The 19,283-nt window shown below is 41.3% G+C and overlaps 2 protein-coding genes across 2 annotated transcripts in view; both read right to left on the minus strand.

Annotated features, from left to right (window-relative positions):
- Nucleotides 1-19,283, minus strand: part of TTN (titin) — a 245,382-nt gene that overhangs the window by 198,772 nt on the left and 27,327 nt on the right. The window contains exons 33-43 of the mRNA XM_072874311.1: nucleotides 18,714-18,977; nucleotides 18,361-18,621; nucleotides 17,903-18,163; nucleotides 17,183-17,443; nucleotides 16,954-17,095; nucleotides 16,699-16,864; nucleotides 16,263-16,494; nucleotides 15,412-15,696; nucleotides 15,185-15,310; nucleotides 12,832-13,020; nucleotides 8,470-8,526 (exon numbers count right to left, since the gene is read on the minus strand). Coding sequence (XP_072730412.1) covers nucleotides 8,470-8,526; nucleotides 12,832-13,020; nucleotides 15,185-15,310; nucleotides 15,412-15,696; nucleotides 16,263-16,494; nucleotides 16,699-16,864; nucleotides 16,954-17,095; nucleotides 17,183-17,443; nucleotides 17,903-18,163; nucleotides 18,361-18,621; nucleotides 18,714-18,977 — 2,244 coding nt within the window. The remainder of the gene's footprint in view (nucleotides 1-8,469; nucleotides 8,527-12,831; nucleotides 13,021-15,184; nucleotides 15,311-15,411; nucleotides 15,697-16,262; nucleotides 16,495-16,698; nucleotides 16,865-16,953; nucleotides 17,096-17,182; nucleotides 17,444-17,902; nucleotides 18,164-18,360; nucleotides 18,622-18,713; nucleotides 18,978-19,283) is intronic.
- Nucleotides 6,176-7,416, minus strand: LOC140657597 (uncharacterized). The gene is made up of 2 exons (XM_072874877.1): nucleotides 6,492-7,416; nucleotides 6,176-6,270 (listed from the first exon to the last, which is right to left on the minus strand). Exons 1-2 carry the CDS (start codon nucleotides 7,414-7,416, stop codon nucleotides 6,176-6,178), a joined length of 1,020 nt encoding a protein of 339 aa, XP_072730978.1.

Here is a 19,283-nt window from a genome sequence, read left to right on the forward strand (position 1 = left end):
CATGAACAGGTAATCAAAGTAAAAATAATTTTTGCTTAGGGTTGTTGAACTCAAGGTTTCACCTTGGCATATAGGTAACAGGAAAGCTGGCACATGCATTAGAGAATTATTTAACTTCTGATAAACATTAATTAATAACTTTCATACTTCTAACGTATTTTCTTAATCAATTTATCATTGTTTATGTAAGATAGATTTATTTCTGATTTAATTCTGTCAGCTACTGCTGATTCCTCCTCCTAAATGTTAGCATTATTTTAAATACAAATATATATACTCACATTGAGAATATTAATGTAAAAATCTCTTCTGCTGAGAAAATGTTACAGATAACAATTAAATGTATTCTACTTATTTCTGGTCATCTTGACAAATAGTACACTTAACTGTTACTAATTAAAAAAAATAAAAAAGGAATATGTAGAGATTTAGTTCTAATGTGAAACAAGAATACTGCATAAAAATCACTTTTTTACTACTGTGTATTTTTTATGAATAACACTGGAATATGGGGACAACCAAAATTATTTTAATGAATTTACAATTACATCATTGATTTATTATGCTCCCTCTCCTTTCCCTTTAACTTCTAAAGATACAGTACAAAATGTGTTTTCATGTTTATTACTTGGTAATAGAGAAAAAAATCCTGTCCAGTCACTACTAATGCAAAACTTTCATTTTCTTCCCATTGTGTTGCTATTCTTTGCGACAGCATAATTCCATTGACTTAAAAAAAAAAGTCATTTAATCTCATGAGTCAGTAGAATGGGGCCCATGGATGTAAGAATTTTGCAGTGATAGAAACTGTAAACACAGGATTTGAATCAGTGAGACTCACATGTTCTGAGACAACATTGTGAGAAGGGGGAATACCAATTTAAGGAGTTCTTTCACAGAACTATATCCAAACTAAACAGCAAGCGTAAGTTAGTATTCCATACCTTTAGGTTACAAGAAAAAGGTGGTTTCTACCCTACATAAAACAATAATTACACTGTTACAAACATACAGGAATATGTACATTATATGTAAAAAGGAGTCCTACGTAAATGAGTGTCAATTAAAATATCTTTACAAGAATGAGTAAGGAGCTTGGAAGGAGCCTGAAATATACCTCGGTGCAGAAAGTGTGCACAAGACCTATGCACAGAATAAATCTCACTTAAATTCCCCAACGAAGGCAAGTTTAAGTGAGACAGAAATATGCCCACATAGAGTGGTTTTCATCCCTGAAGAGATGAAAAACAATGCCCCTAAAATGAGTGCTGCATTTTTACCTGCAGTGAACAACAGCATAAAAACATTTAGTGTTTCAAAAGAGACTCTGAAATAAATTACGGAAATTTAGTATAATGTTAACACAGCGCAAGTCTCAGCAGTTCCAGCCCTGTTAGTAGCTATACATTTGTACTGCCCACTGTCACTTTGCATCAAGTTTTCAATAGTAAGGCTATGAGAGCCCCTCTGCTCTTCCTGCGCACAGTACCTGTCCCCTTCCAACAACACCCCATCCTTGTACCAGCGGACACTTGGGTGGGGGGAACCAGTCACGAGACACTGGAAGCATGCTGAGGCACCTACAAATGTACTGTAGTCAGAAATGAGCCTCAGAAATTTGGGAGGGACATCTGTGACCTGGAACTCAAAGCTGCAGCTCTCCGAGTCCTCTGCTCTAAACTCAACCTGTTCCTCTTGGGACAGCTCTGCAAACACATCAAAACTAACGTTGACACACTTCTCCCCTTCCACTTCCTGCTCTTTTTGAGTCACCGCAAGCAGTTGGATCGCTTTCTCTGAGTCATCTATGTGTGGCTCGAACTCAAACTCCAGCTCTATTTCTGACTGGTCACCCGGGCTCACAGTCTTACTCAAAAGCAAGTCACACTTCTGGGGCCTGTGTGGTTCACTGCCCGTGACTGTCTCACTGCTCGCCTTAGCACTTACTCCCTGCTGAGCCACAACTACAAGGGAAGCTTTGCACATTGCTTCTCCCAGCCTATTGATTGCTCGACAGTGATACCAGCCACCATCAGAAGGACCTACATTTTGGACCTTCAGACTGTGATGTCCCTCCTTCTGACTCACAACATACTTCCTTGTGGTAGGTGTCACACAGGTGTCGCCTCTGAACCACTGCACTACTGGGACAGGAGTACCTGTTACCACACACTCAAACACTGCCTCCAAGCCTTCTGTCACCTCGACATCTGCAAAGGGCACAGCAAAGCGGGGAGGCATTTCAGTTACTTGGAAATCGATTTTTACATCCTCGTTCTCCTCTGTGGCCAAGCCTGCAGCTTGCTCCAACAAGGCAAGTGGAAGGACATCCAGGGAAACCACCATGCTCTTCTTATCTGGGCTAAACTCAGGACTGGTTATGATTTTGACCTGCTTCTCAAACTCCTTCACCTCATTTTCATCCAGCTCCACTTCCAGGAGGATTTCCTGTGGTGAAGGTGACCTTGAAGATGTGTTTTGCTCCAGGTCAAAGTGTATTACATGTTGGTGGGTGACAGGGGGTGGCAGTGCGAGTGACCGCCCATCTTCAGACAAAACTTCCACCTGCGCAATACTTTTAGCTTCCCCGACAATGTTCACTGCATGGCACAGATACTGTCCTCCATCTGCTTTCTGGACGTTAGTGATCTCCAGCATGCATTTGTCCCCGTCCTTCTCTATCCGCACTCTCTCATCCAGCTCCAACAGAGATTTATTATGATACCACTTCACGCCTGGCTTGGGCACACCCACCACCTCAGCCACAAAGCTCAGCGTGCTGCCCTCATACAGCCTCCTCCTGCTCAACGGCTTGCGGAATGCAGGCGGCATTTCCCTGCCTGATGGCTCCAGGGCTTCACAGGGGGTCCTAAACACCTCAGCCTGTGGCTGCTCTGGAGACTGCTGCCTTCTCTCACAGAGAGGGAGCATGGCCAGGGCGTCCATATACTCCCCCGTGGGTGTTCGGTAGCGCTCTGGTGGTGTGCTGTCCCCTGATGTAGAGCAGGGTTCCTCAAAGGGTGTGAAGTAGTGCTCTGAGGGTGTGTTGCATTTTGAGCCCTCGGAGGGTGTGGAGTAGTGCTCAGGTGGTGTGCTGTATGCTGAGCCTTCAGACGGTGTGGAGTAGCGCTCGGGCGGCGTGCTGTACCCTGAGCCTGTGGACGGTGTGGAGTAGCGCTCGGGTGGTGTGCTGTATCCTGAGCCCTCAGACGGTGTGGAATAGCGCTCAGAAGTGCTGAGTGGTGTGTGGTAGGATGCTGATGAAGCAGTTTCAAAGATCTCCACTGAGGAGGGAGGTGTGTAGAAGTGGTCCGAATCAGGTGACTCCTCTCCACTCCCGCTCTCCAGCTCTATAGATATCTCCGACTCAGGAGAGAAGGGACGAGCAAGTTCCTGCTGGTTGTTGTAATAGTCGTAAACCATGCTGAAGGTAACCTCCTCCACTTCCAGTGAAGTGATGGTCTCTCGCTGCTCTTTCTGAACTGCCTCTTTGAGATCTGGAGTTTCCTGCATCCCAGTTGACCTTAAATACTTGGCCAGGGACAAGTCAGGCTCTAGCTCTGAGGCTTGAACAGCACTGGGCACTGGACCTGCAGAAATATCTTCCCACAGTCCTTCTCCATCCGGGCTGTTCTCAGAGGCTTCCTCAGTGGGAGTCCTCTTCTTGTCCCAAGACTCCTTCCTTTGCTCTTTCTGTGCCACAGGATCATCCATTATTAAACCAAGTAAGAGTTGCCCAAAAGAGAAGCCCTTGGTTGTGTTTGGTTCCTGTTGGGTGTCCCTGAGCATCTCCTCAGAGGAATCTGTGCTTTTTATCTCACAGGTGGAGCTGCTCATTCCTGTCTCAAAGACCTTTTCTATCCCAGAACCTTCTTCCTCCTCAGCCTGATGCCCAGCCTGGGGTTTCTTCTCACATGCAGCTTTTTTCAAGTCACTGATGAAGCTGTCACTCTGGGAGTCTGTGGTCTCCAGTTGTTCCCCACTCTCCCACACATGTGTTTCCTGCACTCCTCTTTGGAAATCTGCTGTGGACTCCACCAGAAAACTATTAATTTGTCCCTCAAGTGAATCCTCCCCACAGACACTCACCTCTGACTCATTAATTTCTTCAGCAGAAGATCCCTCTTCAGCAGATATCATGATGCTGCCAAGGTCCCCATTAGGGATTTGCAAATCAGCCCTTCTGATTTCTCTTGGCTCTGCCTCTTCCTGGGGACCAACCTCCTCCTCCTGCTGCATCCTGTAGCTCTGACGCAGCTCCTCACTCAGAGACATCTCTTCCACAAACACATCATGTTGGTGCACAGGGGAGGTGAGCCCAGTCACTCCTACCTCTACACTCTCCAGAGCTGTGGGGGTTTGTGCCTGTTCTGTGTCCACAGTCTCTGCAGCTGGGAAAGGCTCCACAAACTTCCTCAGATCAAGTGTGATATTGGTCTCATCAGCCTCAGATGGCAACAGCTGCTCTTTGAAATGTACTTCTTCTAGGTGAACCTCAACTTCCTTAGTAAAAGCCTGACCTGAGTTTTCTATGCCAGGAGGAGTGAGGATTAGATCCAAAGAAGAGTTGCCTGCATCAGACTCCATTTCTTGCAGCATTTGTCCATCATTGTACATTTCCCAGTGTGCGGCTTCCCCAGCATCAATAATTTCTTCTTTACAAAGATGATCATCAACCTCGATGTCCTGCTCAATATCAACTGATCTCTCTTGCTCCTCGGCCTCTTCCTCCTGCTGCTCTTCCGCACAGAAGTCATAAAAGCCAAACTGCTCCTTTGTGGGTGTGCTTGCAATGTTGTCCTGCAGGTGGGGCACACTTGGCCCTTCTACAAGAGGCACATCAGGAGACATTGCCTCCCAGGCAGGGGCATCACTCTCCTCCATGCAAACATCACTCTCCTCTTGCACCACAGGTGATATAGGAATGAAAAATTGTGAATCCTCACACTCCCTTGCCAGAGCAGGCTCCTCAGAGGGATGTGTTTGCCCTTTCACTTCCATAAATGGTGACTTCAAGATGTCCCAGGACAGAGTATCTGTATGTGGTACCACCTTGTCTCCTTCAGCCTCCAGCTCCTCTGAAAAGTGACCTGAGTCCTTGGCCACCAGTTCATGCTCTTCCCTGGACATGCTGGGGTGTAGCGCAGTGGAATCAATTCCAAAGCTCTGTTCCTCAGAGACAGCTTTTCCCCTGTGCTGCCTCATCTCAGAAATACCATCTGTATCCCTCACACTTTCTTCTGTATAACCCGTTTCTTGCCTTGCATAAACTTCCATGATATCCAGCACCATCATTTCTTCCATCTCACTTTCCCTGAAGTGAGGAGTTTTCTCACACTCCTCTTCCAGCTGCTCACCAGAAGATGGAGACAGCCTCAGGGACCACGGTAGGTGGGCTTCCTCCTCCTTGGAGCATGTGATCTGTTCCTCTTCATCCTTCCCAAGTGTGCTGAGGCCTTGGAGGTGCAGAACATGGTCCACAGCAGGCAGTTCCTCAGTGCCTCCATCCTTGCTATACAACCTGGGTGCACTGGGCTGCACTGTCAGCTCAGAGGCAGTCTGCGCTGTTCCAGCCACATTCTTGGCCACACAACAATACAGCCCAGCATCTGCGACAGAGGCCCCTTGGATGTATAAGCGGTACATGCCATTCTGGCCTTCCTCAAACTTCAGCCTCTCGCTAGCAGAGAGGCTCTGGCCATTGAGGGACCAGGCCACAGCTGGTGGGGGCTGCCCAGACACAGCACACTCCAACACCACTGCCTCCCCTTCATGGCAATGAATGTGTGCTGGGGCTTCTGCCACAATTTGGGGTGGCTCATTTCCCACATCAAATGAAAACTTGAACTTGTGCTTTATGGTGGGAGCAGCCTGGTCTGGAGAGGGCCGTGTGGTTTCCCTCATCTCTGTGTCTTGCTCTGGCGTTGGAGTGGGGGCAGTGATTTTGATTTCCACAGGCAGTGACAGCAAGTCTGAGTCTGGAACTGCACTTGGCAGTCCCTGCTCTGCCCCAAAGGCCAGGCTGACTTCTTCTTCTTCCTCCTCCTCCTCCTCCTCCTCCTCCTCCTCCTCCACCTTCTCCTTCTCCTCCTCCTTCTTCTCATTCTCCCCTTCTTCCTCCTTCACCCTCTCCTCCTCTTTCTTCCCTTCCTCTTCTTCCTCTTTCTTCAGGGCCTCATAGGCTGGCATCTGCCGCCTCACATGGAGTGCAGCTGAGGTACTGACTGTGCCCAGTGGGTTGAAGATCACGCAGGTAACAGTGCCACCATGCTGTGGGAGCAGGGATGGGAAAGTCAGTGTAGACTGGCACTCTGTGGTGTGAACGGCGGTGCCCTGGATGCACCCCACGGGCTTGTTGTTGTTGTACCAAGTGACTGTGGGCTGTGGGCGGCCATGGAAGAGGCAGGAGAAGGTGCATCTGTGCCCCTCAACAACCTCCTGGGGCTTGACCTCCTGGACAAAGAGGGGCGGGCAGGGGTCCAGAAACCCACCTGGCATCTGCCATCTCTCCCCCATGGCCTTGGGCCTGCGGTACCCCTTCACTACCTGCACTGCAAGGGGCTCTGAACCATCCATCGTGGCAGCCGCCTCAGGTGGGCTGGGCTTCCCAGGAGGGCCCCCCTGGGGCATGGACATGAGGGATTCCTGCTTCTTTTTCAGCGCTGCCTTCTTTGCCTCCCGCAGCCGCTGCAGCTTCCAACGGATCTCCTCATCCAGCAGCTCCTCAACATCTGCCACTGTGCCACTGTGCTCCCTACCACGTGCCAGCCCTGGACGGTGAGGCCCCACCAGTGGCAGCCTCTGGAAACGGATGGTTCGTACCATGCCCCGTGCTGGGGAGAGGTCCCCAAGCAACTGCTCAGCCTCCTGCCCCTTGTCAAAGGGTGAGCCAGTGCAGCGGAGCACCACCCGCAGCCGGTCCTCCTGCCGCTGCTGCAGCAGGCACTCCCATCTCTCCCGCATCCACTCCGCTTTCCCTGTGAAACCCAAGCCCTGATGCTGCCCACTGCGTGCCACCAGCAGCGAGGCAGTGGACTCAGCTGAGCCCTCACTGTTAATGGCAAATACCCTGTAGCTGCCAGCATCGTGCTCCCGCACATCCCGCACCTCCAGACTGGCATGGTGCGTGTGCTCCTCGCTCTCAGTGCGGATCACCTTGCGGCAGTCCTGGTGGACTGGCCGGTTGTTGTGAAACCAGGCCATGTGGGGCGCCGGGCATGCCACCAGCTTGCACTGGAAGAGTGCAGGGTCCCCCTCCAAGACAGACCTACACTTGAGGCCCTGTGTGAAGGTGGGTTTACGGTTCTGGATGCAAGCCAGCACCACTGCTGTCCTAGGTCCCTCGAGGTTCGCCTTGCTGTGCTGCTCTGCAAGAGAAGGAGACTGGGTTACAACATGCCACACTCTGCCTGCCATCTGATTGAAAAAAATGAAATAGCAATATATTGAAATAAAAATTGGGCATGCAACAGATTTCATCACACACCCAGGAAAAAAAAGTAATTCACTCACCATATTTGTTCGAATAAACGCAACGCCTTGCTCTGTTTTAAAGATTGACACGAAAATCGTTCGTTGTCTGTTCTTTCTTCAGACTGTGGAAATTTCTTCTTGAACAAGCAAAAATGAATTTCAAAATAACACGTTCTTCTGCGTGTATGTTTTTGCTGCCTGGAAAAGCTGTGTGTCTTTGGGTGGCAAAGAAGAAAATCTTACCTGACTTGCAGACAGTAGAATAAACGCCCTTTCTGACCCTTCTGTTTGTAGATTAAATGTTCAAACAATTGAGAAAAAATATTTTGAAAGATATTTTAAAAAGTAAGTAATTAGCTAACATGAAATGAGAAGGCGTTTATTCGAACTAATACAGCCACTAACTTCACAATGTTATGCACAGGGAAAAAAAGCAAGCAACATGAACCACATATGCTATCTGCAAGCCAGAGTAAGAGATGTATAATGATGAATTAATGTATGTAAAAAAAGTGCAAAGAATCAATGGGAATGTGTAGTTTCACGTATCCTAAACAACAAACACTTTCCAGTATACTTCATCCATCCATCCACCCAATAGTGTCCATTGAACCAATTAATGTTAGGTTGCCAACTTGTTTAAAAACAATATGATTAAGATTTGTATAACTTCCTTCTGAAGTAAACTATTCCATGCATTCAAAAGGAAATTGAACAAATAAAAGCTCTGTGAACAGCTGCAAAGCATGAAGTAAAAGTTAAGAATATGGCTGCAAAATTATAAATTTGAAGTTTTAAACATATTTTAAAACTTAAATAACCTTATAATGCAGGTAACCCTTTGCATATCAAAACAAACATGCAACATGTTCCAATATGCTTTAAAGTGTGTCTTTCTTTCCCCATCAGACACTACATGTAAGCAGATAAAAGCTCTTCACAATGTTACTAATTACTGGTACTAATTATTCAGTGTAACATCATTGGTGACTGTACCTTTCACTTCCATTTCAATCTCTTCCTCTAACTTCTCATGAATAATTTTTTCAGGAGCTAGAATACAAAGACAAAGATTTTTGAGCTACAGTTGCTAAATATGCCAATCAACACTTTATGTAGTAAAAACATTCACTTTCTCTTGCAAATATACAGAAATTCACACATACATACACATAAATGCATGCCAAACAATTCAAACACTTGATAAATTTTGAGAACAGAGTAATCAAATGCTTTCAAACTTGTTTGCAATGTACACTTTTCTATAAGATTTTCTTTCTTTTTTGCAGGGTGGGGGAAGTTTCTAATGTAACATGCCTTTATCATGCCTTAAATCCCTGAAGAAAACATTCAACAATCCACAGACTAATGAGATGCTTCTCATTCTTTATCACCTCCCAGGGAATGAATGTACTGGAATGCAATGGTTCTATGCACGAGGAATTGATACTTGGAAGGAACATGCAGTTGCCAACCTGTCACTCTCAGATGGGTGCTGCACTCGGCTTGTCCTGCAGGATTAACTATTCTGCACTTGTATATACCCTTGTGGTTCTGACCAACTTTCAACAATCTTAAACTGCACAGTGGCCCATCATGTTTTAAGGAACACAATGCAGACTCCTCAACTATTAGCTGATTGCACAGCCAGACCACGCAAGGTGTAGGCACACCCTTCATTATACAAAAGAGTAACACATCATCTCCTTCTTTTACAGTGGTTTCCGAAGGCAGAGTTTCAAGAAACTCTGGTGCTTCGGTGTCAGTTTCTGTGATGTCTTCACATGGCACAACTTCAGGATAGTAGACTCTGTTTCTTTGCTTCTCAGTTTCATGTGGTCTTTGGGATGTAGATATAAACAAGCTCGAGGTTTTCTTGGAAGATTCTTGCTTAACTTCAGATGCTTTAAACTGACAATCTTTGGCTGCTTTAAAGCTTTTAGTATCTGTTTCAAGGGTAATTTTTGTTACTGCTTTGGCTTGTGCTTCTTTTGCTAGGTAAGAATAAAGTTAGGAAAAGGATTAGGTCAGATGTTTTGCAGGAATAAAAAATATCCTTATACTTAGGGGGAAAAAACCCCAATAATTAGTATTGAAAGAATGTCCAGCATATTAGTGCTACAACAATGCTATTAAACATGAGTGAGTACACATTTAAGAGCTCTGTTCCTGCTGGGCTAATTCTAGGTACCAGTTAAGCCTACAGGACTTTCATGGGACCAAGACTTGATCTGTAATGCCTAATACAAGCATATCTTTACTCTTAATTGAGAGCCTCAATTTAGAAAGTAGCAGCAGAAGATTATGTAAAGCACTTTGCACAGCTCAAGAGTGAAGAAAGAAACTTCAATATGTAAGAGCCAAATCAACAGGGTCAATGGCTTCCTCATTATTCATCTTAGTTTTCTGCTCTTGATTCCTTTGAGCTCAGCAGAAATACTATCACCTGTCCAGTGTGGTGATAATACATTTTTGGGTCTTCACTAGTGGTAACACTACTAACATTTTAATATGCTGATGTCAGGAAGTGGAAGGAGTCTTAGCAAAAATAAATACTTATAACTCAGGGAGAGTGAAGGGTAGAAGACAATTCCTTAGTGCAGTAATACAATACTTGCACCCGTTAATCTTTTCAAGTACATTGACCTATATTGCCAACCTTGGAACTGGAACCTTGGATTTATTGGAACCAAGTTGGACCCATAGAGTTTGAAATGGCCAGGTATCTAGTTCAGTATTGCTTATCTGACATTATCTTCCTTACACTCCAGCTTCAGGAATTCTCAAAATGTAAAAATTCCTACCAGCCTGTTTTGTGTTACATCTCACTGCATATCATGAAGGATATGATGATTAAAAAGCCTCAGACATCTGTGACTTGCTGGGAAGAGGCATGAAGTTACAATACCAACTTCCCAGTACTGCACGTGTCACTTATGAATAGAGCTGTAAATGTGGAGGAAAAACCCCAAAGCATTATTACTAGAGCCTTCTCAATTAAATATAATAAAGGAAATATGAGTAAGGTGTAGGCAGTGATAATGAAGTTGCAAAAGGTAAGTCATAATGTTAAAAGTCAGATAACCACCTTTGACTGTTAGTATTGCAGCAGTTGTTGTCCCTCCGTAATCATTATATACAGTACAACTGTACAGTCCTTGATCTGTCAGCTGGGCATTTAGGATTGTGAGCAGTAGGACACTTCCATTTTGTGATATCTTCAATTTTTCAGACACTTGTATCCTTTCACCTTCATGGGCCCAAAGAAACTCAGAGAAGAATTCATTTTCTAAGCCACATATGAACTGAGCAGTGTCACCACATTTCACAGTTAGGTCTCTGAGCTGCAAGAGAATCTTTGGAGGGACATCTTTTACTTCCTGAGCAGTAGCCATAGAGATCCTGGTGTTCTGAGATGTTTGGGAGAGGATTGTTGTGTGCATGGCTTCCATTTCTTCAACTGATGTAGCCTTCATGGTCAAACTTTCTGATACGCTTTCAAAAACCTCTACACCGAATTCCTGTGACCGTTGTTGCACTGATTTAAATTCTTTTTGATAAGTTTTAATGTTCTTCTTTGTGAGAGGAGCAACATGAAGTTCTGATATAGCCTGTGACTGGACAGACTCTTTTACATCTTTCCCAGAACTTTGCCTATCTAGGGCTTGCACTGTGTAATCAAGTAACAGAAATAACAACAGTATTAGTATCTAAAGAACTTTACTGGTCCATGCTCTGAACAAAATCAAACAGCATGGAGGATGAAAATGAATGATCTTCATTTGAAAACTCAGCATGCCAGATGCACTACGCTCTTGACACAAAGATTATCCATTCACATATATGAATGATAAGTGATGCCTAAGCTAGTCATGCAGTTGACACACAGTTGATGATTGTCTCTTTTTTCACTGAATTCGTCCATTTTAGTATTGGAAACTTATTATGGAACTTTTTAAGGAGGGTTGTTTTTTTTTTTCCTACAGGATAGTGCAAAATACCTCAGTCAATGCTATAAAGATCACTTAATTACTTGTTTTAAAAACCTGAATGCCTTCATTAAAATGATTCTGTTCTTTGACCTATATCAAGATGCAAATTTGCAAAGTTCCAAATGTTACAGCTTAAACAGAAGAAATGAGAGTGACTGGGTTACAGACGGTAGGTACTACTAACATCAGCTGGTAAAGAAAAGGTGTGAAACAAGGAAAGAAGAACATTAGTAACAGCGTACAAGTGTGGTATATAACAAACTGAATCCCTTGGAAGTAAAAATGGGGGTTTACCTTCTGCAGTCACTGTAAGTGTAGCTGTACAAGTTGTTTCTCCAGCACTATTTCTTGCCTTGCAAGAGTATTGGCCAGCATGCTTTAAGAAAGCATCTACTATTATCAGTATGGCTGTGCCTGTAGACTCATCAAAATGGAAAACTAAGTCTTTTGTTGGCAACATGAGTTGCTGATTATGAAACCACTGGATTTTTGGTGTGGGCATGCCAGAGACTCTAGCTTGAAATCTGACTGATTCCCCGCTGCATACCCTGCAGCTTGAAATAGGCTGGATAAAGGTGGGCCTTTGGCCAATAGACTCCTCCTTAAGTGAAACAGATGAAGAAACATGCCAATGGGACTCTGATGTAACTTCTTCAACCTTTTTAAATCCTGAAAAGAAGCATGCCAACTTTTAATTTCTTACCCTACACTACAATACATTTTCTCTCTCATTCAAGACTTTTTTTCTAACTTGCGACTTAACAGCATGAATTATTCTAATTAATAATTTATAAAATCTGTTGCAAAAAGAAAACAAAATATTTATGGTTAAATAATATCAAGGACAATATAGAACTTAAATAGCAAATTCTCCAGACAATATTTCTGCTCTAAAACTTTGGTCAATGTTTCATCAATTCATATGAATGTAAACTATTTCTTTTCAGCTGCCCAAGTACCTGGTACACACCTCTATTTAACAAGTTTTCCAACACTTTCAAAGTAATTTATTTGATACAAAAACTCTTACTAGATTCTACTCACAGTCAAATCAAAGAATGTGTAAGCAAAGCACTTCCATTAGAAAGAAGGTTTCTACTGTGTTTTGTGCATGACAGATTCTAATACTGGAGAGAATGAAAAGGTGAGGTGCACGGAACATTGAAAAATGGTGAAATAAGTTTTGCTGTGCATGACCTATATTTTGGAGACATAAATGTGTGCTGTGGACATTGCAAATGATAGCAATTAATTGAGTTAAAAGACAACATGACAAACAACGACTCACATATAATCATCAGTGTATATTAAGATTAGTGTTGGAACATGACGTAAAAAACACATCTTCTTTAATTGCACACTGTACCTTCTAACTTCAAGGTAGCAGTGCTTGTCACTTGGCCTACAGGATTACTAGCCACAAAGGTATAGATTCCTTCATCCTCTGGATAAGCTTCAGCAATCTCCAGCTGGTAAGTGTCTTCAAACTGAGTCATTCTAAAAAAACGCGATGGCTTGATCTCTCTTTCTTTGCTGTACCAAGAGACTTTCAGATCTGCTCAAGCAAAAGAAAGAAGAAAGAATGTGTAAGTTATGATATTAGACCAGTAAGTAAACACTATTTTTATATTTATATCTGTCAGAAATCTTAATCTCAAGTATCTTTTTGAAGTTTAATGTGCCTTGTATTACTTTGGTAATGTATGATCAGTGGAAAGTGGCCTACTTGTTGCGTGAAGTTTTGATTTCTACATCGAAAATATTCGTATGGGAAAACTGATTCTGGTGCTGCTACATTCCTGAGTAAAAATAATTTTTCCTTTCCCCTCTTAATGTATAAATTTAAAAATATTTTGCTACTACTAAAATCAGAGAAAATTTCATTTTTAAAAAGGGATTCTGCTACAATTGCCTGATTAAACAGGCCATAAAATCACTAGGTTGAACTGAACAGGTTAAAGAAATTAAAATGGAATATCCTTTTGCTAAGGACAGTACCTTGCCTCTTTTTGTTGCAAATATTACAAGTTTTACACCTCATATTTCTCAAGAAAGAGCCTATCTTTGTACCTTTGTAAAATTTCTGTATAAAATATTGTGTTACTTGACTTGTATAGATTCTTGTAGACTTAGGAAAGAAGAGGACTGAAGCAGACTTTAACCTTGCCTCTCCACCTGGCACTATATTACATCATGAATCAAATGTTTTCACACAAATAATGTGCTATTACTGTCATCAGAAGAAAGGGACTGTGTTTTCAATAGTCAGCTGCATAGTGTGTACCGTTAACTGTATTTGCAATCATGTATTACCTAACCTAATATAAAAGGTTTTCACAACACAAGTGAGAGGTATGAAAATCCATTTGGATACAGTATTTAATAAAGGAAATTTTCAGTAGGAAAAATTTCTTCACCGAAAGGGTTGTGAAGCATTGGAACAGGCTGCCCAGGGAAATGGTTGAGTCACCATCCCTGGAGGTATTTAAAAGATGTGTAGATGTGGTGCTTAGGGACATGGTTTAGTGGTGGACTTGGCAGCGTTATTTATGGTTGGATTAATGGTTGGACTCAATGATCTTAACGTTTTTTTCCATCCTAAAATATTCTGTGATTCCATGGAAGGGGGACCTAGATGAAAGGATCTTTATGCTCTGTGCTGTAAATGCAGCTTCCACATTCACATAAATACAGTTCTTGTAAAAAAAGTTACACTGGCATGCTTTGCACAGAGGGCAGGCCAGTCTTTCCAACATATATTTTCTGAGTTTTAGCACCACTTCTAAAGCAGAATCAGAGTTGTTGTAAAGCATTTTAAAAAAAATTTGGAGTTTGATTTCAAGTTATGGAAATGCAAATATATAAATATTTGCATTTATATGTATATTACCAATTTTATGTGGATTTTTACATGGCTATCAGTCAGGATTATTTTTAAATTTGGAGTTTTATTTATCTTTAAATAATTATAAATTATTTGGGATTGCAACTGGATCTTATTTTGCAGTTTACCATATGAATATTTTATTACTAGTCATACTCAAGGCCATTTATTAAAGAAAGGTAGTATTATTTGGTTTTGTGTTAACTTAGAAAGAATTATTTTAATTGTAGAATGATATTCTATGTAACTAAAACTAGCAAACTTATATAAGGAAAATCTACATTTAAAAAGGCAATGAGCAAACACCTTTTTATGCTAGGAAAAAGAATGCAATTGTAGTTTACTGTTTGCAGAGTGATACAAGATACTTAGGAATATTAGGATAAAGGTTGAGGCACAGTTTCAGTCTGTTGTTCAGTTAATTGACATGACACTGTGTGTCATCAGAAACTTCATCATGTTCATTCAACATGCTAATGCTTTTCCACCATGATACTCCATGTTTTGAAACTCTGCATTTTATTCACTGACACAGTTTTCCAACATCATTGAAACGCTGAGAAGTTTCCAAAGACAAATTTTTTGAAACAGACTTTCTTTTCAGAAATGCTTAATGTTTATGACAGTTTATAACTTCCATGCTTGATGCCATCTTTGACATATGACTTGCTTAACTGACAGTTGTCAGTGAGTAACACTTTGCTGCGTGTGTATATCAAATAACTGCACTTCTAGGGAAAGACTGATCCCAGCGCATATACTGTTGCATTTTTTCCAAGTTCAAGATGAAAAATTCTGAGAGATGAAAATACGTACAAGATTTCATTAAACCCACCTGTCCCTGTAACTCTGCACTGAAAACGAGCAGACTGTCCCTCGGACGTAACAGCATCACGTAGTGGTATTATGACAGCAGGTGGATACACTGGCACTTCTAGCTCAGGAGAAACAACTTCTGGGACTAAAGGATAAGAAAAATAAGTCATTTTTAAAGATTAAGAAGATCACACACATGTTGACAATCTCATTTCACAGACATTGTTATGAGCATGGGAAACTCACTTTCTACTGAAAGTGAAGCTGAAGTAGTAGCAACTCCATAGTCATTTTTTGCTTCACAGGTGTACACTGCTGCATCTTCAGGGAAAGTTTCAATCAGCAATAGAGTATATTCTTGTGCATCATGAAGAAATTTGCACTTGAAACCTGGAGAAAGTTGTTGATCATCTTTGTACCAGGAAATTTTGGGCTGGGGTTTGCCTGATATCATAGCACAGAAGCGGGCAGGTTTGCCAGACTCCACAGTGGTTGGCTCTAGCTCCTGAATAATCTGGGGTGGCTCTGGAGCTGCAAATTGGGGTGGGGGGGGAGAGGGGGGAAAGGAGAGAGAGAAATATCATTATTGATATTTATCAAGGCTTCAAAAATATTAGCAAGGAAATTTTTTTTGTTTTAATATTATTATTCACAATCTTGCATGCCCATGAAAATCTGCCCTTTTCCTTGATACAGGGGGAATAATGTAGCAGCAAGTGCCTTAACATAATTAGCTGTCGTGGCGTAAGTGTTTTCTGGCAAAATGTGTCCAAGAATTGTTAGGTTGATCCCTCTGGCAAGGCATATTTGTCCATATGAACAAATGAATTTTATTTGGACTTGAGAATTTCCTGGTCTAAATAAACACAGTGGGGAAAAGAACTGCTATAGGATTTTCATCAGCTAGCCAGCTATTTCAGTAAAGCAAGAAACATCCATGTACAGGAGGATTTTGGTAGTGTTCCAGACATAAGATTCTCTTTGGATTTTTTTTTTTTTTTTTACTTTCAGAGTTATAATTCCAGAAAAGCTATCTAGAAATCAGAAAAACACAGGGTAATAAATACAGTCAAAGCATTGTTTATGGGGACGCATACCATTCACATAGAGAACAACAGAGCTCCTATTCCGTCCTGCAACAAAAGTATATTCTCCAGCATCAGAGTAAGTGGTTTCAAAGATGCTCATTCGATGAACTCTCCTTTCCACCACATAACTGTATCTTTCCTCATACTGGAAGTTGATCTCAATACCATCCTTGTACCACTGTGGTTCAATGTCATCTTCATTGACTTCAAATTCAATTTCAGCTCTTTGTCTCTGAATGACCTTTGATCAAGTAGAATAAATATTAGAAATAGCATTTGTTTTTACAGATGGTCCCACACTCCAGATTCCTAGAAGAAGGCCCTGACCTTATGATTACAGATTTTTGTGTTAGGACTCTTGCTGGTTAGATATTGTTGCTTTTCCTTTGCATTATTCTTTGAGTGACAAAGTTATGAAATATTTATTCTTCTGCATAGGCCATACCTGAATATCTTTACGGACGCTTCTGATACGAATGTCACGACCTTCCACTATCAAATTGGCACTGGATGTGTTTCCACCTGCTACTACAGTGTACTGACCAGCATCAGACATTCTTGTGGAAGGAATGATAAGACGATGGACATATTTCTCTCTCTGAATTTTCACCCTAAGGACATCAGAAAATAAAATGAACAAGTTATTTCCTGGGGAAAAATATGTAACAAAAGTCAATATGGTGTAGAAGCACTCATTTACCTGTCACCAATCTGGAGTTCTTGTCCATCCTTCATCCACTGGACCTGAATGTCAGGTTCTGAAATTTCACATTCAAAAATAGCCCTCTTCTTCTCCACAACCTTGATATCTTTAATATGCTTCCTAAATTCGATGTGACGAGCTAGGGAAGAAAAAAAGTAAAATGAGTGCCATGGTGCTATTTAAGCCACTAGAAGTCACTAAATATACAAATCAAGAGGGCAAATACCTTCCACATATAAAGTGGCTGATGAAGCTGCTTTTCCAGCAACAAAAGTGTATTCCGCAGCATCACCAAAATGCACATTCCTTATGGAGAGGGAGTGTGTGAGCTTCTTGGTTCGTATCTGGCATTTATCAGTTGATTTTATTTCTACCCCATTCTTTAGCCATTTATATGAGATGCCTTCATAGTTAACAGTAACTTCAAATGTTATCGTATCTTTCTCTTCAGCATTGATGTCTTTTAGCATGGAGGTAATTAGAATGGCTAAAAGAAAAGAAATGGACATGGTTTGGGTTTTTTTGTTCTGATTTGCTTTATTTTAAACACGTTAACTGGATCAGAGATGTTTAAAATTCTTTAAGACAGATTTTGATTTTTGGTAATATTAAAAGGAAGGCTCTGTGTCCAGAATCAACACTACAATTAAATTTCCCAAAACTTCTGAATGACATAGTAATCCAAATTCTGTCTCCTGTGCTGACTTGGTGTTTAGGCATGTTGGCCTAAACAGAAGAATCCAGGATGTGACTTTCAAGTTCACAGCTTCTAGATCTCTTTTAAAAATGTAATTGAGGGTGTTTAGGGTTATTTGAAAATACCTCTACAACAGTGCTGGTTTTGTCTGAATTGTACCTAGTGCATGTATTAACACAAACTCTATTATATATTGGCAACTTATTATAGATATTGTAAAATATTCTGGTTAATTTCATTTTTACGTACGTTTTACGGTCAGAGTTGCACTGACTCTGTCATTTCCACAGACAAATGTGTATTCTGCAGAATCTTCACTGCTTGTGTTCATGATATTGAGCTGATGGAGTTTCCCCTGGACCACTATTTTGAACTTTTCACTCATTTCAATCTCCACACCATTTTTCAACCAGACAGCAGGCACATTGAAATGAGAAACTTCGCATTGAAAAGAGGCTGTTTTGGTCTCAGGGATCTCAATATTTTTCATGGTCTTTGTGATGTGTATGGCTAAGAGGGGGAAAAAAAGACAAAAGAAAAGAAAGGATTTTTTTTTAAAGTCAGTATGTGTGGAAGACTGCAAAAAACCAAGCTATGGTTTTGCATAGACTGCAAAAAACAGGCTATGAAGTGTCAGGTCAAGTTGTTCAATATGAGTTGGTGTAGTAATTCATATAATTACTTTTTTACAAACTTACAATACTTACTTTCCACAAACAGTTTTGCTTTACACTCAATTTGTCCAACAAGAGCTGTGTATTCCCCAGCATCAGCAGGAGATATGTTATGCAGCATAAGCTTGTGAACTTTCCTTTGAGAGATCATCTTGTATTTATCACTTTGTTTAAGCTCAACATTTTTGTGGAACCATCGGACTGGTACAGTATCATGGGATACACTCAGTTCAAAGGAGACAACAGCATTTTCCAAAGCAGTCACATCCTTTGGCTTTTTGATGATCTTGACAGCTTGAGGAAAAAAGTTAGCAAGATTCAGCAGTGTGTTTGATTTGAATTTCAAACCACACATTAAAGCAAATATTCAAACCAGATTGACTTACTTTCCACATGAAGTCTGGCATTTGCTCCTATCTTTCCAAGCTTAAAGCTATAAACAGACTCATCAGTGACAACACAGTGTTTGATTTTCAGTGTGTGAACAGTTCCTTTCACTGAAATTTCATATTTGTCATTTGATTCAAGTTCAACACCATTTTTAATCCACAGAGCTCCTTTCACATCAGGGTGGGTCAGTTCTACACTGAAAACTGCCTCCTGTGTTTCTGTCACAGTCAAGTTCTTTAGTGTCTTCTTTATCTTAACAGCTAGGAAAAAAAAAAAAGAAAAAAACCCACTTGATAAAACAGACCAAAATTAAAAATTACAGTAAATATAATAATCTTAATAAAACTGAATCATGGTGCTTCATTTTAAAATCTAGTATGTATATGTTGATTTATACAGTTTCCACTGAAGTGGTGTGCTTGGAACACAAAAAGGAGCATTTACTTGTAGCATCCATGAGAAACAGGGTTTTTTATTTGGTATGTTTACTACACAACTAGCAAAGAGTGAATTTCAACCTGCTAGCCAGTACCTTGAATAAAATTTGTTTTTGTTAAAATATCGTG

This window comes from Ciconia boyciana, chromosome 10, assembly GCF_034638445.1.
Source record: "Ciconia boyciana chromosome 10, ASM3463844v1, whole genome shotgun sequence".
Taxonomy (NCBI): Eukaryota; Metazoa; Chordata; class Aves; order Ciconiiformes; family Ciconiidae; genus Ciconia; species Ciconia boyciana.

Bases quoted from the DNA above. Each gene is read 5' to 3' on its own strand.
- LOC140657597 (XM_072874877.1), bottom strand. From the start codon at position 7,416: ATGGCAGGCAGAGTGTGGCATGTTGTAACCCAGTCTCCTTCTCTTGCA. The intron at 6,271-6,491 runs GTGGGTTTCTGG...CTGCTCCCACAG, and splicing joins GGAGAGATGGCAGATGCCAG to CATGGTGGCACTGTTACCTG.